We start from the raw sequence: 22,800 nt of genomic DNA, 5'->3' as shown, positions 1-22,800 counted from the left end.
AAAATGATTTTAGTGATAGTACCAAGAAGAGATACCAAAGTGAAGCACAGCGTTTCATCTCTACGCTCTCAATGCACTGGAAAATAATCTTTCCCATTATATAGTCATTTTTAAAGTCTATAACATAAAGCTTTGGCACATGAAATAGAAGTCAACAGATAGGAAGTCAACCAAGTGAGAATAATTGTACACTCAAATTGGGAAAATAACCTCTTTTTGCTTCATATTGTAGAACTATTATCAAATATTTAAGGGTAAATTTAAAAAAAAACCCCTGTTGTTTCACTTTTTTACCAAAAAAGGACTGGTTTTTTTCGTTTCAAATACAGGACTGTGGTTTATTCCGTTACACTGTTTACGGATTTGGTGAAGATGCCGTTAGTTTGCTGACGTGGCTGAAGGGCAATTATGGGTTTTTAAAAAAATTAGGGTAAATTTAAAAAAAAAATCCTGTGATTTCACTTTTTTGTAGAAAAAGGACTATGGTTTTTTTTCTTTTCAAATACAGGACTGTGATTTATTCTTTACACTATTTACGGATTTGGTGAAGATGTCGTTTATTTGCTAACGTGGCTGAAGAGTAAATATGGATTTTTTAAAAAATTGATCAATAAATTTTTTATAACTATTTTGGGTCTACAATATTTACCGATGAATTTTTTATAACTATTTTATGGCTACAATATTGACTAATAAAATCTCACATGAGCGCAATCTCACATGGTTGTTCAAGGCCTTTTATAGTCAATTTTTTTAAAAAACTCATATTTGCCCTTCAGCCACGTCAGCAAATAAACGACATCTTCACCAAATCCCTAAATAATGTAATGGAATAAATCACAGTTCTGTATTTGAAAAGAAAAAAAACCATAGTCTTTTTTCTGCAAAAAAGTGAAATCACAGGGTTTTTTTTAAAAAATTTATCCCAATTTTTTTAAAAAACCCATAATTGCCCTTCAGCCACGTCAGCAAATTAACGGCATCTTCACTAAATCCGTAAATAGTGTAACGGAATAAACCACAGTCCTGTATTTGAAACGAAAAAAACCAGTCCTTTTTTGGCAAAAAAGTGAAACCACAGGGGTTTTTTTTTAAATTTACCCAATATTTAACTACATGATAATATAATCACAATAAGTAACTCCTTAGAAGGTTTTACATTTTTAACCGACAGCGGAAAAGATACTTGAGTACAATTTCAAGTCAATTTCAGTAGCTCACGAATAACTTGAGCACAATATGTACGATCAACTAACTGTGGCAGCACTCCACCCTTCCATCTTCAGCAGATAGCTTTTCCAAGTCCAAACTGAACCACTTCTAGCAATTCTTCATTCTGCATCAGATGAATAAATGTCCACCAACCTTTCGATCCCAAGGCATGGCATTACTAAAACTATTAATATTAATAGTAAAGTGAAAGAATAAATATCATAGAAAGTATTAAATTTACCCATTCTCTTCTAATTTATGTGCTATTATAGCATCAAGATTTCCTTCCCGCCCTAGTATTGGTGTGCTTAAGACTCCGCCACAGAAGATCTCCATTTCATTGCATTCCTCAATAAACACTTTTTCTAACAATGGGAAATTGAAGACGTAATTGCCTGAGCAAAAGCTATTGAGCTTATACAATTTAGCAAGTTTCAAATGCTTCAGCTTCTTGAAAATAATCACATCATGCTCACTGCAATCTCCATCGTTTGCAACAATTTCTTCCATCTCATAGCAATTAGAAACACTTAATTCCATGAGATGGACCATAGTTTTGGCTGTTGATGCTGTTACCAAGCTAGTCATTTGTTCACAATTTTGCACCTTGAGAGTTGTTAGATTTTGGAAAGAAGCTAATGATGGTGCTATATTCATCAAATCATAACACCAAAGAAGATTAAGAGTCTGAAGACATTGCAGAATGGGATTGAGTTGTGAGTCTTTCTTCACTATATGCTTCAAATTACAAATACACTTTAACTCAAAGTCTTTTAGTCTTAGACGATATTGTTGTTCCTCTCCTACTGCTCTTTCATCATCTAAGGAGAAACTCTCTCCTAAAGAAGAATATTGCAAGCTAAGCTTATCCAAAGAGTCGATTCGTCTGAGAAAACCAAACAGAAAAGGAATGGATTCCTCTTTTAAAGACAACATAGCAACTTGTTTCAGTTGCCACACAAACTCAACTGGAAATCCTTCATTTTGTATTGCTTTCAAGCTATGATGATCTAATGTCAAGACCTCCACATTGGTAATAACCTAAGGAATAAATAAAAATATTTTATCCAAGTAAACATGCATACACAAATTTATGCAAACTAAAAGTGTATAACTTAATCTAACAAGAGATTTATTTTTATTTTATTTTTAGATTGGGAAAAAATAGATTTTAGTTGGAGATATGTTTTATAAGTTGTACTTCATTTTTAATTCCATATTTTGTAGGAAAAAAATTATTTGATTTATCTAGTTTAAGAACTAGATAATTAGTGTTGATATACTCCGCAGTTTAACTCCGCTGAGGGTCACTTGGTGGCCTTTACAGCCGGTCCCAAGCCCGGACAAACGAGGAGGGTTGCGGTAGGTTTGTGGCGGCCAACGTAAAACTTAGCCACATCTTATGACATGAACCATACTATAAATATCGTTAGGGCGTTCCCTACTCAGCGACGCGCTGCACTTCCTAGACCCGGGTGTAGTGATAAATGTGCAAGGATTGCTAGGTCGTCGCCTCGAAGCGGCACGCCACCTCAGGACCCGGGGATGGTGTCAAAATGCAAGGGTTGCGGGTAAATAAGCTAGTCCACGGTAATGGTAGGGGTAGGGGGAGGGGTAAGGGTAGTAGGTTACGCTTTGGGACATGGAGAATAAATATAATGTGCCTACAAGAAACCAAGTGGGTTGGAGCCAAGCCTAGAGAGATAGCTCATTGGGGTTATAAGCTTTGGTACTCAGGAAAGGATAAGGGTAGAAATGGAGTAGGTATTCTTATTGATAGGGAGTATATTGATGATGTAGTAACGGTGTCTAGGAAGAGCGATAGAATTATGAGTGTTAAGCTAATGATAGGGGATGAGGTTGTGAATGTCATTAGTGCATATGCGCCACAACTAAGATTAGATGTCTCTATAAGACAAGCTTTTTGGGAGGACTTAGAGGAAGTGGTGCAACAGGTTCCTAGGGATGAAAAAATAGTACTGGGATGTGATCTCAATGGACACGTGGGTTCTAGGCGAGATGGGTTTGAGAGTGTTCATGGAGGGTATGGTTTTGGAGATACGAATGAAGCAGGAAATGATATTTTGGAATTCGCATCAGCCTATGACTTGAGTATCATGAACACATGGTTTATGAAGAGAACATCCCACTTAGTGACTTATCGGAGTGGCGGTAATGCGAGCCAAATTGACTTCTTCTTAGTAAGGAGTGCTTGGAGAAAGAGTTATATTGATTGTAAGGTGATCCCTGGTGAGAGTACGACAACCCAACATAGAGTAGTGGTGCTTGATTTTCGAAGTAGGAAATGTATAAGAAAACAAACACCACAAGTAGAGATTAAGATTAAGTGGTGGAAATTGCAAGGGGAGAATCAACAAAAATGTGTGGATGAGATGACCAAAAAAGATGTTTGGACTTGTAATATGGATTTAGATATAGATTCGATATGGACTAAGATGGAGCATAGTATAAGGGAAGTAGCGAAGGAAGTTCTAGGGGAATCTAAAGGTAGCATGCCACCGGGTAAGGACACATCTTGGTGGACAGAAGAAGTATGACAAGAAATAAAGAGTAAGCGAGAATCCTATAAAATATTGGGGAAATGTAGGAGTGACGAGAACTACGAAAAATACAAAGAGGCTAAAAGGGAAGTAAACAAGGTCATACGAGATGCTAGAGCAAAGGTGAATCGGGATCTGTATACAAGATTGGATACGAAAGAAGGGAAAAGAGACATATATAGAATTGCTCGGATGAGAGATAAGAATACGCGAAATCTCGGAAAAGTTAAATGTGTGAAGGATGTGGACCAGAAAGTCCTAGTTGGAGATAAGGATATCTAGGAACGATGGAGGTCCTATTTTGATGACTTATTTAATGGAGATCGGAGACAAGACGTTAGAGATATAAGTATCCATCACGATATGATAAATCATGAATGCTTGCGGAGAATTCAAAAGGGTGAAGTCAAAATGGCATTAAGTAACATGAAGTTGAAGAAAGCAGTAGGACCTGATGGCATCCTATTGAGATTTGGAGATGTTTGGGAGAAAGAGGAATTGAATGGTTGACGACGTTCTTTAACAAAATTTGAAGAAATAATAAGATGCCATCAGAATGGAGGAAAAGTTTCTTAATCCCTTTGTATAAGAACAAAGGCGATGTCCAAGATTGTGCCAACTATCCGGGAATCAATTTAATGAGTCACACTATGAAACTTTGGGAGCGAGTGATCGAACAAAGGCTAAGGAGGACGGTGAAGATCTCGGAAAACCAATTTGGCTTTATGCCGGAAAGATCAACTATGGAAGCCATCCATCTAATGAGACAATTAATGGAGCACTATCGAGATAAAAAGAAAGACTTGCATATGGTTTTCATTGACTTGGAGAAAGCATATGATAAGGTACCAATGGAAGTACTTTGGTGGGCCTTGATAAGGAAAGGCATTTCGCGGATATATATTGACATCATAAAGGACATATATGAGGGAGCATGCGCGAGTGTACGTACTAGCGTTGGGAAGACTTAAGAGTTTCCTATTACGATTGGAGTGCATCAAGGTTCCGCACTAAGCCCATTTCTTTTTGCCATCGTTATGGATGAACTAACAAGTTCACTTCAAGATGGTATACCATGGTGCATGCTGTTTGCAGATGATATTGTGTTGGTTGATGAGACGAAAGAAGGTGTGGAGAGGAAGTTGGAACTATGGAGACAAACTCTAGAATTTAGAGGCTTTAAGTTGAGCCGAAGTAAGACCGAATATTTGGAGTGTAAGTTTAGCGGCCATAGGAGTAGGGAGGCAGGGACAATCACCCTAGATGGGAGAGTTGTTCAGGCCTCGGATTGCTTCCGATATTTAGGATCTATTATCCAAACGGATGGAAAAGTAGATGGAGATGTTGCTCATAGGATTAAAGCTGGTTGGTCGAAGTGGAAGAGTGCTACAGGTTTCCTTTGTGACCCCGGCATGCCTAATAGATTGAAGGGAAAATTCTACCGGATGGCAATTAGACCAGCATTGTTATATGGTACGGAGTGTTGGGCAGTGAAACACTGCCACATCCATAAGATGTCGGTGGCGGAGATGCGTATGTTGAGATGGATGTGTGGTCATACGAGAAAGGATCGGGTGAGTAATGAAATAATTAGGACAAAAGTAGGGGTCACATCTATTGAGAATAAAATGAGAGAAAACCGACTAAGATGGTTTGGCCATGTGAGACGTAGAGCGCTTGATGCGCCGGTTAGGAGAACCGAAGAGTGGCAAAGGGATGTAGTGGTGAGGGGTAGGGGAAGACCTAAGCAAACTTGGAGGAGGGTGATCGAGAGTGATATGAGTTTACTGGGAATTGAGGAAAATATGGTAGTGGATAGGACGGAGTGGAGGGAGCGAATTTGTGTCACTGACACGACTTGATTTCACGGTTTTATATGATGGTTCATGTTAGCCGACCCCGAATCATTTCGGGACTAAGGCTTTGTTGTTGTTGTATACTCTGCAGTTTGAAATATATACTTAACCATTATCATATATCAAAAAAAGTCTTAGTGGAAAAATCTTGGAAAAAAGCATTTTGAGACCAAGCTTGATTTTTTCAATTTTTAGGTATTAAGCATTTGATCTCTTAATTTGACACATTGAGCCCTCGATCAATTATATACTTGTGCATACTAGAGCCGATCAACGAAGCATTTAGTTATGAATATCACTTGCATGGCTCATTTCATCTACATCGTAAATTGCTTTTTTACAATTAGAAATGAGATTTTTTACAGTTTCCTTATAGTCCTATACGACATTCTAAAAAGCTCCTTTTAAAACCATTGAAAATTAAATTTCAAATTTTGATGAGATGAAATGATTCAGCACTTTCAACCTAGTTTGATTTTCATAACTAAATTCCTTGTTAATATGTGATATATCAAATTAAAAAATTAGGTGTTCAATTAAAAAATAAACGATTTTTTTTACCAAATATCTTATGTACATGAAATGATAGATTATAATTTGAATTTTAATTGTAACTAATGTATTGAGAAAGTTGCGTCGCTCGTACCTTTTCGATAAAGTATAGTGAATCTTGAGTTGGAACATTGTGTTTGCCCTTGCAGATGTTGAATCCGAACTTGATGAATTTATCACAACCATATACTTTCAAACATTTCAAGTTGGGCCACTCAAAAGTACGAGCAGTGTCGCATTCTGATCCTGCATTTTTTGCATCTGCAATTATCATTTCTACACCACAATAGCTTATTTCGAGGTGTTGAAGTTGGAGAAGACCATGAGCTATCGATGCCGGAAATACATATTTCAGATCCGGAGAAGAATGAACTTCAACTGATTGTAGATTCTCAAAACTCAATGCTTCATCGATGTCCTTCCTCGGTATATTTGTTCCTTCGAAACGGACTCGTTGATATTCATATATCTCTTCAACTCTATCACAATTAGATAGAGAAAGTGACTCTAATCTCCTAAATCTTCTATACACGTTTGAAGGGAAAACAACTGATAGCTTTGAGCAATGTTCAATCTTCAATGATTTTAATTTGGAAAATGAATCATCATCTGCGAAGTGCTGGTGCCATAAATATCTTAAGTTCTTCATGGATCTAAAATATATTATCTCCAGATCGGAGAAAGCAACCTGCCATTAATACATTCCAAAAGATGAAGTAATGCATATTAACACAATAAATTTTATATATTCTGGAAAATCATTGAAGTTCCAAATCCACTTTTACAAATTTCAGTTTCTGGTCTGGTACTTGGTTTTCGAAAAGAATGAATTGGCTAAACTTAAAAAAATATAAACATAAACAATCTGTGAGACTTAAGAAAATTTGAAGTTATTTGATTGTAAGAGATACTAACAAATATTCATATAATTATCATCAAATATTTTTCCTTTCTATTGATTAGTTAGTTTTCTTGTTTTCTTAGTTGTAATTATATTTAAATCTCAATCCATTTTTTATTTTTCTTTGTAGTTAATAAAAGGTTTAAAATAAATAAAAAATAAAGCCAATTAAGGTAATAAAAAGCTATTGAAAGAGAAAATCAATAGAAAGCAAAATTTCACCAGCTCATTGAAGAGGTATTCATCAGCATTCTCATTGTTGTTGCTTCTATCTGAAGATTTGGACACGAAGTTCTTCAATGCGAAGCAATTTTCTATTCTCAATTCTCTTAGTTTTGAAAATTCAATTGGATATCCACCACAGAATGTTGTTAGGTTTGGAAGGCCATAAAGGTGAAGATAGTCAAGTTTAGGGAACATAATATGTTCGAAGCTCTTCCCTTCTATTTCTTCAAATTTGTTACCCAGTATTACCTCTTCCATTAACTCACATTCACTTATCTGAAGTTTTTTTAGTTGCTTAAGAGATTTCGCCATTGAAGTTGTGAATACATACTTCAAGCTCTTGCATTTGTACACCTCGAAGCTTGTTAAATTAGGAAAAGAAACCTGTCCATTGAACATTCGTTCTTTTTCAAAATAAGAAAAGAATAAAAATAAAAATTTAAAACAACTAAACAAACTAATAGAAGACTTACCATTCCACTTGTTTTGCAAAAGCCTATGAGATGTGGTAAAGAACCCAACGTCAAGGAGCTCAATCGTGTGAACTCTATCACTTCACCTCCTTCACCAACTACAGCTTCCATGTTTTCACATGAAAGCACTTTCATTTGTAGAAGTTGCGGCAAACATTTGTCACATGAAAATGGAAAGACAATCATCAACTCATTGCATTTGCTGATATCTAAAATTCGTAGTTTCTGAGAAATTATTCCAAAGTGACCGCAATCAATATTTTCCAACCTGTTTAAATTCTCCACCTCAGAATCATACAACAACTTCTCAATTCCCTTCACTGCACCTAAATATAAAACTTCCGTCTCTCTCAGAAATTCTTTAATCCTATGTGTCAAACCAATACTTGTTTGTAGCTCAAGCTTTAGCATCCTTGATGATTCATATTCTATATTATCAAATCCATACCAATTACCTATAGATATTCTATAGTTCCGCAATCCATCAAAGAACCAGTCCTTTGGCAATAACTTGTCATCTTTCACTTGTATTTCCAAAGTTGTTAGCTGAGACAAGTTCTTCAATTCCACAAGACTTGCATTTCCTTCCGCCCCCCACCCATGAAAACTGTTAAGCATGTATAACTCTTCTAATAAACACAAATTTGATAAGACATTTGCAGGGATTACTTGGAGATTACAGCAGCCTCTCAAATCTAACAGCTTTAGTTGAGTCAATGCCATGATTTCTCTAGGTAATTCTACTATATTTGAATCAGCAAAACTAAGCAACTCCAACTGCTTCAACTCTGCAACAATAGCTACATTATTGAACCAGCATCCATGCAAACACAATGTTTGAAGGCCTGTAAGGAAACCAAGTGATGAAGGCAATCCGGATAAGAAATACACCCCAGTAAAATCCAAAACTCTGAGTTTTGTTACCCCTTCAAAAAATGAATTAGGGATATCTAGACTAAGATAACTCCCAAACAGTGAAAACACCTCTGCTTTTGGACATTCGAGGACTTCCGGAAGCTGAGGGATATCACAATAAGGAAGGCAAATTCTGGTGCAATCTTTGTTTCGCAAGTCGGTTGATCTAACCTTAGTTGTCCCTACAAAAGCATGTTGCACTCTGCATGCAATTGCAAGAGCAATGTCACGAACAACATCATGGATTTTCACAAATCCAACCCTGTCACCATCCAACAGCAAGCACTCATCTTTGAGTTTATCAACCAACGTTAATACTCTGTTACTTGCTCCTTCAATGGAATCCATGTGCTTAAATAAGCCTAGGCCCATACAATAAAATAGCAAGTTCCGAATACGAATATTAGAATTCCCGAACAGAGGACAAAGCAAGAAAAGTGACTTGGCTTCCTCATCAATCAGCTTCTCGTAGCTTGACTCGATAACTTTGTGTACTTTCCAGTATATCTCTGTATTTTCCAAGCTTGAAAGCTGGGTTAGCATATCTTTCCATGCATATAAATCTTTATTTCGCAAATCTGTGGCAACTTTCAGAATTAGAAGGGGCAACCCTGCACATTTTTTGGCAACTTCAGTTGCTATGTCACGCAACTCAGGATCTGTAGCCTTACTTACGGACATTTTAAACAATCTCCATGTTTCTTCTTCTTCTAGAACATCGAGCCGGAATTCTTTCTGTGTGCACATCTCATTAGATAAAACATGCTTCCTCCTTGAGGTTAGCAATATTTTGCAACCTTCACATGCATCTCCGAAAGGAATTCCTACAGCATTCAAATCAAGCTTTTGCCAAACATCATCAAGAATGATGAGTACTTTGGCTTTCTTCAACCTCTGGTGCAGTTGACTCGCTCTTCCAAGGACTTCTTCTGCATTAAATTGCATGTTCAAGAAACTAGCAATCTCTCCTTGAATTCTCCTCAAGTCTGGGGTCTGAGAAACTGGAACCATAACCACAGTCTCGAACAACTTCTCTTTGAACGTTTGGCCAAGGACCTCCTTTGCAATTGTGGTTTTTCCAACCCCTCCCATACCATAGACTCCTATCATATTCAAATTTGGATCTTTCAGAGCACCCATAATTTGGTCGAAGATCAGCACCCTTGATGGCAAGGCATCACGACTGTACTTAAAATCCTCAACTATCGGCTGTAGGGGTGGGCGGAATGAAATTGGAGATGATCCTTGTGCCTCCTGAAGCAGGTTACCAATCACCGAAGCTTTTCTATCTGCTTTCTTACTTAGCTGATAGCGAGTTTTCAAATTCGGGCAAAATCCGATAAAACACTTCTTTTTGGCTTCTTCTTTCCCCTGGATAAGCTTCTCTGCCTCTTCAATGTCTTTTTCCACAGTGGTCAGCCACTTGGTAACATTGGGATAGATCTCTTCCCCATTTCTAGTAGCATCACCAACGGACTGCTGCAGCCTGACTCTCTTGTTCTTCAACTGCTCAACCTCACGGTGGAGTCTCTCAACCTTGCTGTCACAGTTGAAAGTGTAGCTGATATGTTGTTTGATAGGCGTAACAATGTATTGTTTGATGGGATCTGAAATTAAATCGACCAAAATGGTAATAATCAACTCCAAAACCATTTTGACTATCTCCAAAAGACAAAGGATATGAAAGAGTAGAGTTACTTAGAAAGTGAAAGAGTAAGTAGGAAATAGGAGTAATAGTCGTAAGAGTAGAAGAGAAGAGTAGACTTAGATGATTAAGACAAAAGCAACGGAAAGGAAAGGAGCACTATAAAATAAAGAAATGAAAAGGAAAGAAAGAGCAAAGAGATCTTTGTGGGTGGAAGTGAAGAGTGAGTAAGAAATGGTAATCAATAGACCAAGTAATTATATATTGAGATATATCAATCAAAGAAAAAAATAATTATATATTGAGGTAAGTAAGATTTAATGGTCGTGCTTTCCAATACCTATGATTAAGTAGTTATATATAAGACACTGTGTGAACGTACAAGGTAGTGCTTCCAACAGCTATAATTAGCTAATGGTTGACTTAATTAATTTAATGACTATGATTAAATATCTGTTAATTTAATGGTTAGTCTGCTTTCCAACAGCTGTAATTAAAATTTAAATATAGAGCTTAATGGTTGACTGACCAAAAATTTGATGAGTTGGCATACTAATTATCCGATAATCAAAATGACTCAGCTTTCATTGGATTTTTCATAACAATTCATATTTAAACTCAACACTGCCTCTTATCTTATATATGAATCTATTTTTGCTTCAGGCTGAAATGGTTGACTAAAAATTTAACAAAACTGACAGATAGTTTCAACTCAAATTTAATAGCAATTAGTCTATTTTAATGCTTTACAATTGAAAGTCTTTTGTGTGTGGCTTCACACTAGCTTATACGTGGAAAACGTTATTAGACTCTATTCATATAAATTTTTGAAAATATGCAGTATATAACATTCAATAAAAGTTGAGTTCCAGTAGCTTAAAAATACCTTACCTATTTATCACCAATTTCAAAAGAAAATTGAATGAGATAACAGCCAAAAGTTCAAGTAATTTTGCTTCTTGTTTCTCAAGGACTCAATGAATATATTTACCTTACCAGTTTCACATATGAAGTATGCAAACCATGACGCAGTTCACAACCAGTTCCAAAGATTTCAGATTTTCTATAAAACTTGGGAGCAAAATACAATTCAATAGTTGGTGTTATTTGTTCCTATATGTCTTGTCCTAGTTGAACAGGATATATCACATGACAAGTAAATACAAGAAAAGTACAATCTCTATTCCTCCTTGTGTTTCACCATATCGGTGTAACTTAGTTCCTTTTTTCAGTAGCAATAATGCCAGTTCTTGACAATTAAAAGAACGATCTTTTTTACATTTCATTTCACATAATTTTCTTAGTGCACCAAAAAGAAAATACACAGCAGTAAATACATTTACTTTCTTGTCCTCTTTAACTCTTCTAGACCAAGTCAACAACAACCACAAAAAGAAAAACAGTAATAGTAACAAGCAAGATTTACTCTCGAACTTATAAGTACAAAAAAAACTGCAGTTCAACTACTCTCAAGCATCAAATATTGTGATTTTGTTAAATTGTCAATTACCAGATCCCCTTAAAACGTGAAAATAATTTTTCCTATTTCCATTTTAATAGATGTTTTCTGCCACAATTACACATATGTGAAAACAGCCAAGAAAAGCTCTTGCTTTGCCAATAAAAGAAACCAACTGCCGCATAATTACAACAAACTCAAGAGTAATTGATTACCGCCTTCAAATGACACATCCTTGGAAGTGACTGCCAACTCATCAAAGTTGAAGATTTTATTGGTTCCTATTCTGGGATCTAGTTTTCTCTTAAGATGGGATCTATCCTCTCTGCACATTTGAAAAGAAAAAATTAACAATTATATTCACAGGGAATAAGGGCAAAATCAAAATCCCAAACAGTTGCATCAACACCACACAAAAATGATTTCGGCGATACGAAAGTTGAAATTTCAGAAATTCCATTTTATGGTGCAGCTCACAACCAGTTCCAAACATTTCAGAATTTGTATTTCATCCGAAAACTTGAAATCGGTGAAAAAATGGAATTTGTTAGGCTGCTACTAGATCATGCTTAGGCTGTTGTGACAGCTATAGGGCTGCTAGGAGGGCCACTATGTTTTCTTAATTGTAGGGCAAACCTTGTATGAATATGTGTATTCATCTTACGTTTAATATAGTCATGTAGTCTCTTAGATTACATGGTATCCCATGTATTTCCTTCTTATTTACATGGTATTTTACAGTTCTTAACCCAAAACTATCAATAATTTGATACTAAGAATACAAACATAAATACAATCTTCATGTTCCAACTACTAACGCCTATGATAAACTATAGTTTTTTTTAGGCATAACCTTCATTTGGCCCCCTTAAGTCCAAAGTCAATTAGAACCCTAAACTACCAAAATCAATAATGGAGTCCTGAACTAAACAAAAATCACCAATTCAACCCAAACAAACACACCCAACCTAACAGCATCTAAAGGAATGGGTTCCAAATTTTCAGCTCCGATCTACAAACACAGCAAGAAAAGTACAGATGGATACCTATATTTCAACTCATTGTTAAAGAACAAATTCAGATCCTTACTTTATTAATCAGATTTTTAAATAAAATATTGGAGAAAGTGTTATAAGAATTGGAAAACTTGAACAATGAGGTTGAACATACAACCATTATCATTTGTAGTTTTGTAGGTTTGATTGAACGATAAAAATGGTGGATAACTGAAAATTGCAGAAAGCAAGAAATGAAAAATTAGGTAATTTTAGAGAATATGGAAATTGTGGGTTGCGGTAGGTTTGTGGCGGCCAGCGTAAAACTTAGTCACATCTTATGACATGAACCATAATATAAATACCGTTGGGGCGTTCCCTACTCAGCGACGCGCTGCACTTCCTAGACCCGGGTGTAGTGATAAATGTGCAAGGGTTGCTAGGTCATCGCCCCGAAGCGGCGCGCCACCCCAGGACCCGGGGGTGGTGTCAAATATGCAAGGGTTGCGGGTAAATAAGCTAGTCCACGGTAATGGTAGGGGTAGGGGTAAGGGTAGTAGGTTACGCTTTGGGACATGGAACATAGGTTCTTTGACAGGAAGATTAGCTGAAATTGTAGATGTTATGAAGAGGAGGAGAATAAATATATTATGCCTACAAGAAACCAAGTGGGTTAGAGCTAAGGCTAGAGAGATAGCTCCTTGGGGTTATAAGCTTTGGTACTCAGGAAAGGATAATGGTAGAAATGGAGTAGGTATTCTTATTGATAGGGAGTATATTGATGAGGTAGTAGCGGTGTCTAGGAAGAGCGATAGAATTATGAGTGTTAAGCTAGTGATAGGAGATGAGGTTGTGAATGTCATTAGTGCATATGCGCCACAAATAGGATTAGATGTGTCTATAAGACAAGCTTTTTGGGATGACTTAGAGGAAGTGGTGCAACAGGTGCCTAGGGATGAAAAAATGGTACTAGGGGGTGATCTCAATGGACACGTGGGTTCTAGGCGAGATGGGTTTGAGAATGTTCATGGAGGGTATGGTTTTGGAGATAAGAATGAAGCAGGAAATGATATTTTGGAATTCGCATCAGCCTATGACTTGAGTATCATGAACACATGGTTTATGAAGAGAACATCCCACTTAGTGACTTAACGGAGTGGCGGTAATGCGAGCCAAATTGACTTCTTCTTAGTAACGAGTGCTTGGAGAAAGAGTTATATTGATTGTAAGGTGATCCCTGGTGAGAGTACGACAACCCAACATAGAGTAGTGGTGCTAGATTTTCGAAGTAGGAAATGTATAAGAAAACAAACACCTCAAGTAGAGACTAAGATTAAGTGGTGGAAATTGCAAGGGGAGAATCAACAAAAATTTGTGGATGAGATGACCAAAAAAGATATTTGGACTTGCAATATGGATTCAGATATAGATTCGATATGGAATAAGATGGAGCATAGTATAAGGGAAGTAGCGAAGGAAGTTCTAGGGGAATCTAAAGGTAGCATGCCACCGGGTAAGGACACATCTTGGTGGACAGAAGAAGTACGACAAGCAGTAAAGAGTAAGAGAGAATCCTATAAACTATTGGGGAAATGTAGGAGTGACAAGAACTACGAAAAATACAAAAAGGCTAAAAGGGAAGTAAAGAAGGTCATACGAGATGCTAGAGCAAAGGTGAATCGGGATCTGTATACAAGATTGGATACGAAAGAAGGGGAAAGAGACATATATAGAATTGCTCGGATGAGAGATAGGAAGACGCGAGATCTCGGAAAAGTTAAATGTGTGAAGGATGTGGACCAAAAAGTCCTAGTTGGAGATAAGGATATCAAGGAACGATGGAGGTCCTATTTTGATGACTTATTTAATGGAGATCGCCAACAAGATATGATAAATCATGAATGCCTGCAGAGAATTCAAAAGGGTGAAGTCAAAATGGCATTAAGTAAGATGAAGTTGAAGAAAGCAGTAGGACCTGATGGCATCCCTATTGAGATTTGGAGATGTTTGGGAGAAAGAGGAATCGAATGGTTGACGACGTTCTTCAACAAAATTTGGAGAAACAATAAGATGCCATCAGAATGGAGGAAAAGTACCTTAATCCCTTTGTATAAGAACAAAGGCGATGTCCAAAATTGTGCCAACTATCGGGGAATCAAATTAATGAGTCACACTATGAAACTTTGGGAGCGAGTGATTGAACAAAGGCTAAGGAGGACGGTGAAGATCTCGGAAAACCAGTTTGGCTTTATGCCGGGAAGATCAACTATGGAAGCCATCCATCTAATGAGACAATTAATGGAGCACTATCGAAATAAGAAGAAAGACTTGCATATGGTTTTCATTGACTTGGAGAAAGCATATGATAAGGTACCAAGGGAAGTACTTTGGTGGGCCTTGATAAGGAAAGGCATTTCGCGGAAATATATTGACATCATAAAGGACATGTATGAGGGAGTATGCACGAGTGTACGTACTAGTGTTGGGAAGACTGAAGAGTTTCCTATTACGATTGGAGTGCATCAAGGTTCCGCACTAAGCCCATTTCTTTTTGCCCTCGTTATGGATGAACTAACAAGTTCACTTCAAGATGGTATACCATGGTGCATGCTGTTTGCAGATGATATCGTGTTGGTTGAGGAGACGAAAGAAGGAGTGGAGATGAAGTTGGAACTATGGAGGCAAACTCTAGAATCTAGAGGCTTTAAGTTGAGTCGAAGTAAGACAGAATATTTGGAGTGTAAGTTTAGCGGCTGTAGGAGTAGGGAGGCAGGGACAATCATCCTAGATGGGAGAGTTGTTCAGGCCTCGGATTGCTTCCGGTATTTAGGATCTATTATCCAAACGGATGGAGAAGTAGATGGAGATGTTGCTCATAGGATTAAAGCTGGTTGGTCGAAGTGGAAGAGTGCTACGGGTTTCCTTTGTGATCCCGGCATGCCTAATAGATTGAAGGGAAAATTCTACCGGACGGCAATTAGACCAGCATTGTTATATGGTACGGAGTGTTGGGCAGTGAAACACTGCCACATCCATAAGATGTCGGTGGCGGAGATGCGTATGTTGAGATGGATGTGTGGTCACACGAGAAAGGACCGGGTGCGTAATGAAATAATTAGGACAAAAGTAGGGGTCACATCTATTGAGAATAAAATGAGAGAAAACCGACTAAGGTGGTTTGGCCATGTGAGACGTAGAGCGCTTGATGCGCCGGTTAGGAGAACCGAAGAGTGGCAAAGGGATGTAGTGGTGAGGGGTAGGGGAAGACCTAAGCAAACTTGGAGGAGGGTGATCGAGAGTGATATGAGTTTATTGGGAATTGAGGAAAATATGGTAGTGGATAGGACGGAGTGGAGGGAGCGAATCTGTGTCGCTGACACGACTTGATTTTCACGGTTTTATATGATGGTTCATGTTAGCCGACCCCGAATCATTTCGGGACTAAGGCTTTGTTGTTGTTGTTGTATGGAAATTGTGGGTTAAAACAATAATTCACCCAAAGAGCAGAATATGCACAACAATAAGTTATTCTACCCCCTGAAGAAGAACCTCCAGTGAAACATAACCAATGGAACCAAATAATCCAGCAACAAGTCCTTTTGCAATCTTCCTAACTCCAACTGCAACTTCGCATTCCAAGTAGCTTCTATCTCGACCCACAAGCCGATCAAAAAGCTCGCCACTCCAACAGTGCTCTAGCAATGGGATCAATGATATTCATCTTTTTAGTTACTATTAGGTTAGGTTAGATGTATTAGTTTGGGTTGAATTGCTGAGTTTTACTTAGTTCAGGAACCTCATTGCTTATTTTGATAGTTTAGGGTTTTAATCGACCTTGGGCATTTAGTTTGGGGGCCAACGTTATGCTTTCTTTTTATTTGAAATAAATAAACAAGTCCAAAACAATTAGAGTATGACAAGTCTACTTGAATGATAAAGCTTTACCTGTTAATTGTGGGTGCGCTCATTGGCACCTGTATAATTCCCCATGTCTGATAATTGACGTGCTATTGTGGCATTAGATTTCCTTCCCATCACTGTTCGTTTCCAAATATTTCTTTCCACGTAGTTTTGGTGTGCTTAAAACACCGCCGCAGAAAATCTTCATAGGATTGCATTCCTGAATACGTACTTGATCTAACAATGGGAAACTGAACATGTATGCCAGAGCAAAAACTGTTGAGTCTACCTAAATAAGTAAGTTCCAAATGCTTCAGCTTCTTGAAAATAATCACATCATGCTCTGCGCAATCTTCATCATTTGCAACAATTTCTTCCATCATACATCGTGGATTCTCAAGAACCCGGCCTTGTCTCCATCCAACAGCAAGCTTTCATTTTTGAGTTTATCAATCAAGGTTAATACTCTGTTCCTTGCTCCTTCAATGGAATCCAAGTGCTTAAATAAGCCTAGGCCCACACAATAAATGAGCAAGTAGTGAATTTGAATTACAGAATTCCCAAACAGAGCACAAAGCATGAAAAGTGACTTGCCTTCCTCATCAAACAGCTCGTCGTAGCTTGACTTGATAACTTTGTGTACTTTCTCGTATATCTCAGTATTTTCCAAGCTTGAAAGTAGGCTTAGCATATCACTCCATGCATGTGATTTTTTATTTCGCAAATCTATGGAAAATTTGAGAACTAGAAGGCGCAACCCTGTACATTTTTTGGCGACTTCAATTGCTATGGCAGGCAACTCAGGATATTGACCCTTACTCACAGACATTTCAAACAATCTCCATGATTCTTGTTCTTCTCGAACATCTAGCCGGAATTCTTTCTGTGTGCACATCTCATTAGATAAAATACATTTAACTATTCATCTCTTGAATGTGGAATATAATATAATTCAATATTCTAATTTAAATTTGACTCGAATTAAATAACCAATAATCCTAATGACATATTATTAAATATGCTCAATCCAATTTCTACTGAAACCATCAATGTTTAACTTGAGCAATCTGGACATTTTATAATAAAGTTCCAAAAATGAAAATGAAACTCCACCTAATTTAATGAAATTAATATTGGCACACTTCTATAATTTGAAGAAATTAATCCGTTGAGAAATTGGTCCAAGAATTAATCCGTCTAAGACTTAATATTGATCCAAAGAATATTTAGAAAATTTAACATTAATTTGGAGAATTTCTCCACAGTTTATGTACCTCACCGGGAAAATTCCGCCAGTCGCCAAGATAGTGTCCGGAAAAATTAACATTGCCGTTGGAAGAATTCATTCCATCCTCTGGAGCTCAAATATACAATAAGAACACCTTGAAACCAACGGGAATTCTCAAATCGGATGATTAACGATTATCCGGTGAGGCTCCGTTCACCGTTAAGACACCCTTGCATACTCCGATTACCAACCTACCCAAGGGTTTTCCGACCTCCCGACTTTGTTTCTGGTGTTAGATTTGCAAAATTTTTAGTAGAAGATAGAAACGGAGAGGGTAGCTTTAAGACCGAATTTTATCTCTCCTTTTTTTGTGTGAAAATGCAAAATCTCTCGCTAAACATTTACTTGTAGCAGAAATTGAGAGCTTCATTTTGATATAAATAACTTGAAAACGGACACCGTACGAGGAAGAACGAGCTTGAACAAATTTGAAGGACAAAAATGGTGGAAAATAAATGGAAGAGAGGAACGGAGAAGAAGACGTGGAGATGCAGCATATTGGTAAAAATTCATTTAGTCCTTCCCTACTAAAACCAATTTTAAATTTTGTTCAAAAGTAACTATAATTTTGTAATTAACTCATTCTAATTAAATTCATAAAATTAAGGGTAATTAATTTATTAGTCCCTATATTTTGACAAAACACACTGTTTAGTTTTTGTATTTTCAAAAATACACAATAAGATCACTAACCTTTTTCTCGATGAACTGTTTAGTCTCTAATTATTTCCTCAGTGAACTGTTTAGTCCCTGTCGTTAGTCTCTAATGAAGATTATGTTAGTCAATTTGGATTTGAGTCGAAATCTATTTAAAAAACAGTAATATCTTAATTATCCTTTACCACAAAATCAAATATATAAGACCATTATCTTCATTGTTTCTCATTCTTGCATTCTTCTGGTTGATTTGAGTCGATTATAAGTTAGGGATTCAATCATTTTTCCATTTTTTTAGCGCGAGTTATGAGAGAAAGACATAGAAGTGTGAATTGCTTTTGACTGATAAATAGTAAAGGGTAATTTAGCTATTTCCGAATTCATAAACGGTAAAAAATCTAACAAACAAATGGAATGACTAAACAGTTCCCGAAAAAAAAAAGTTAAGAACCTTAGCATGTGTTTTTAAAAACACAGAGACTAAACAGTGTGTTTTATCAAATTATAGAGACTAATAAATTAATTACTCTAAAATTAATTAAGACATAAGTTGCAAAAATACATTCAACCTAGTCAATATTAATTTTACTCCTTAAATATTCACGAATCACGTTATCTCTACTTCACGTGTACATCATGTTACATTCAATGATAGATCAAAGATATATATACACATGTGACAATATATATATATATATATATATATATATATATATATATATATATATTTTATTGTTGTACATGTAATTTTTATCTAATGCACAATGTGATATATTGTTAAAAAAATTTTGTTTTAATGTGCATATTTTAGTTGCTAACATTAACCTTGTTTTATCTTATCTTTTTAATAATTTAAAAAACGAACTAGTGGTGGATGTAGAGGGGGCTGGGGCAGCTCCCCCTCCCCTCCATTTGCCAAAGCACTAGTGTAGCTCCGCCATTGTTAAAAGATTATTTTACTCCTTTTATTGGCATGTCATGGTTAATTTTCACTAAATTTTTCTTTGGTGCCTAGAATTTTAACAAAAAATTTGAATTAATTAAATTTTGTATTAAGTGTGAATAACATACGTGAGTTAAATTGGTTAAAAATCACATAATAATAATAAAGGTGAAAATATTTGATAATTAGAAGAAAATTATATTCACATATAAGGAGCTTTTAAATTTTGTAAAAAAAAAAATGTTAATTGACCCTCTAAACTTATAAAACTTATAAAGTATCAGTTTATCCTTCTTAACAATTCTTAATTTTTTTTCTATTTTCAAGCGGATAATAAAAATCTCTCTGAATGGGAACCCTCGAACCTCCAATCCCCCCCGGCCGCCTTTCACTGTTCCTCCTGATGAAACGACCCGGCCTCCACAGGCTGGGGAAGCCACTAAGTTGTCTTGGAAAGACATTGCTGCGTCAAAATCGTCCCAACACCAGCAGAGACCTCGCAAGGATTTATGTGCGGCGGGTTTGGTGAAAATCTCCATCGATGAAGCAAATCCATTACAACCAGTGGTTACCCTTGACCCTGAACTCAGGAAACAGCTTGCTAAACCGTGGGAGAAGGCCTTGATTATCAAACTGCTGGGAAAAAACCTGGGCTATGTTGCGCTTCAGAAACGCACGATTGAACTGTGGAAACCAATAGCTGGCTTCAGGATGATGGACCTTGGGGAAGGTTTCCATCTGGTTCAGTTCGACGATGATATGGACCGTGACCACCTCATCAATGATGGCCCATGGCTGGTGCAAGGGCACTACTTGACTGTTAGAACCTGGTCCATGTCCTTTAACCCCTCTGATGCTTGCGTCGAAAAATCCATGGTCTGGATTCGGCTTCCCCAGCTGCCTCTGCTGTACTATGATGAAGATGTACTCCTTGGCCTTGCTGCTACAGTAGGCAAGCCAGTCAGGGTGGATGAGAATACTGCTTCCAAATCCAGAGGCCGCTTTGCAAGAGTGTGCGTTGAAATTGATTTGATGTGTCCCCTTATTGCATAGTTTGAGTTGGATGGCGAGACCCAACGAGTGGAGTATGAAGGACTTCACATCGCCTGTACACATTATGGTCGATATGGCCATGTCAAAGCTGATTGTAGCTGGCCTAGTGCGCTTCCGGCTAAAACTGCCCCGACAACAAGCGATATGATCGTGGGTGACCAAGTTCCTTTAACTGAAGAAACTCGGAGTGAGGGCGAGAATGTGTTAAAAGACACGGATGGGATGCCAGAGGCTGCAGTGTGCGAGGAGGCATACGGGCCTTGGATGATTGTGCCCAGAAGGAAATTTAGCCCCTGTAATAGTGCGACTGGGGCAGCCAGTAGTAGCCACAAGGAGGAATGGAAGTCGATGAGTATAAATCCGTTTGCGGGGCCTGGGGGCAGAACCTCTTTGCAATAGGACACACCTGTATTCCAGGGATTTGGGTACCAGGATTCAACGCCTCATCCAACGATGCAGACTGATAACCCGAGGCCCAAAGGAAAGCAAGTTGTTCGGAAAGGATACAAAAATAAAGAAAATGAGAAAAAGTCATCCTCTATAAACTCAAATAGGTTTGCTGGGCTTGTGGAGGAGGACATGGATATTGAGCCAAATAGCAGGCAGGAGGGGGAGTGCCCAGATAAAGATTCGGGAAGGGGGAAACATACACGGTTTGATACAGAATTGAGACCTGCTCTAAAAGTCGTGGATTTGAATATCCCCATGGAGGGCAAGACAACAGGGAAAGGCAATACTCGCCTAAATCAAAAGCTACGGGACCGGTCAGTGCTTAAGATTATGTCACAGGTTGAGAGTGAGGGTATCCCCCCGTCACATGCTTAATTTTTCCTGCCAGTCGGCTGATGTACATTCTCCTTTGTGTTATGAAGATCATCTCATGGAACTATTTCGGTGCTGGGGGCACCGCTTTTCAACGATCTTTAAGGCATATGGTACGGGTACACCGACCAAATATCTTGTGTTTGGTGGAAACAAGGATTCAAGGGGATCGAGCCAGGGCCATGGGTAAACAACTGCAGTTGCCCAACGTTGAGCTTATTGAGGCGGATGGGTTCAGTGGCGGTGTGTGGGTGTTTTGGGACGAGGCCTGTGTCAAAGTGGAGGTCCTTAGGAAGAATACTCAGTTTCTTCACTGTAAGGTGTATATTCAATGAGGAGGTAGTCACAAGCCTCCCTTCCTTTTGACGGCAGTATATGTCCGACCACAGCTACACTTCACACGAGTTTTCTTTAATGATATGATCACCCTTAGTGGAGGAATTACTGAGCCTTGGCTGATATGTGGGGACTTCAACTGTATTAAAACAGCAGATGAAAAGCAGGGGGGTTCGGCTAGTGTGTTTAATCGTTGCGCGCCTTTTGCAAACTGGATTAATCAATTGGAGCTTGTAGATTTGGGCTTTACTGGCCCTCGCTTTACCTGGTTTCGAGGGTCATCTCCACGAACTCGGGTGGCGTGCCGTCTGGATAGGGGCTTAGCAAATGTGGCTTGGCGAATGCAATTCCCAGAAGCGATTGTCTGGCATTTGCAACGTACTCAGTCTGATCATGTCCCAATTATGATTGATTTCCAACCTACAGGAAGGAAGCAGGTGGCTCCGTTTCGTTTTATACAGGCTTGATTGGAGGACAACACGATCTACGATCAGGTGGGTCGGGATTGGCGTAGGGAATCTTCCCTAGGAGCTTCCCTGAATAACCTAGCTGAGGGTCTGATACGTTGGAACCGAAAGGAGTTTGGCAACATTTTCTGGAAGAAAAAGAGAATTTACGCAAGACTAGGGGGAGTTCAGAAAAGGCTGGCTGTTCATTGCCCGAGGGGTTTACTGCGGTTGGAGAAACGACTTTTGACGAAACTAGATTCCGTCCTCAAACAAGAGGAGCTCTACTGGCTTCAGAAATCAAGAGTGCAGTGGCTAAGAGAAGGGGACAGGAACACGTCCTACTTTCACATTTCAACAGTCATCAGACAGCAAAGGAATAAAATTGCTGGCTTAAAAAACGAAGATGGATCCTGGGAGTGGGATGAGGATGAGCTGAGGCGGCTTGCTGTAGAGTTCTTTAAAAATCTTTATTCCGAGGATTTACCAACTAGAATTGGACTAAGGACACAACACTCCTTCCCTCGCCTCACTAGTGATGATTTTGAGATGTTGGGGCAG

General features: G+C 38.0%; 1 protein-coding gene across 1 annotated transcript; it reads right to left on the bottom strand.

The window, feature by feature from the left end:
• Positions 1 to 196: 196 nt before the first annotated feature.
• On the bottom strand, positions 197 to 18,494 carry LOC136202550 (probable disease resistance protein At4g27220). The gene is made up of 8 exons (XM_065993243.1): positions 17,969 to 18,494; positions 16,740 to 17,577; positions 12,015 to 12,124; positions 7,781 to 10,302; positions 7,305 to 7,691; positions 6,276 to 6,869; positions 1,454 to 2,253; positions 197 to 1,365 (listed from the first exon to the last, which is right to left on the bottom strand). Exons 2-8 carry the CDS (start codon positions 16,760 to 16,762, stop codon positions 1,332 to 1,334), a joined length of 4,470 nt encoding a protein of 1,489 aa, XP_065849315.1. The 5' UTR covers positions 16,763 to 17,577; positions 17,969 to 18,494; the 3' UTR covers positions 197 to 1,331.
• Between the last annotated feature and the right edge of the window lie 4,306 nt (positions 18,495 to 22,800).

The sequence above is a fragment of the Euphorbia lathyris genome, chromosome 8 (genome assembly GCF_963576675.1).
Source record: "Euphorbia lathyris chromosome 8, ddEupLath1.1, whole genome shotgun sequence".
Taxonomy (NCBI): Eukaryota; Viridiplantae; Streptophyta; class Magnoliopsida; order Malpighiales; family Euphorbiaceae; genus Euphorbia; species Euphorbia lathyris.
This window is presented reverse-complemented; position numbering and strand designations above follow the sequence as displayed.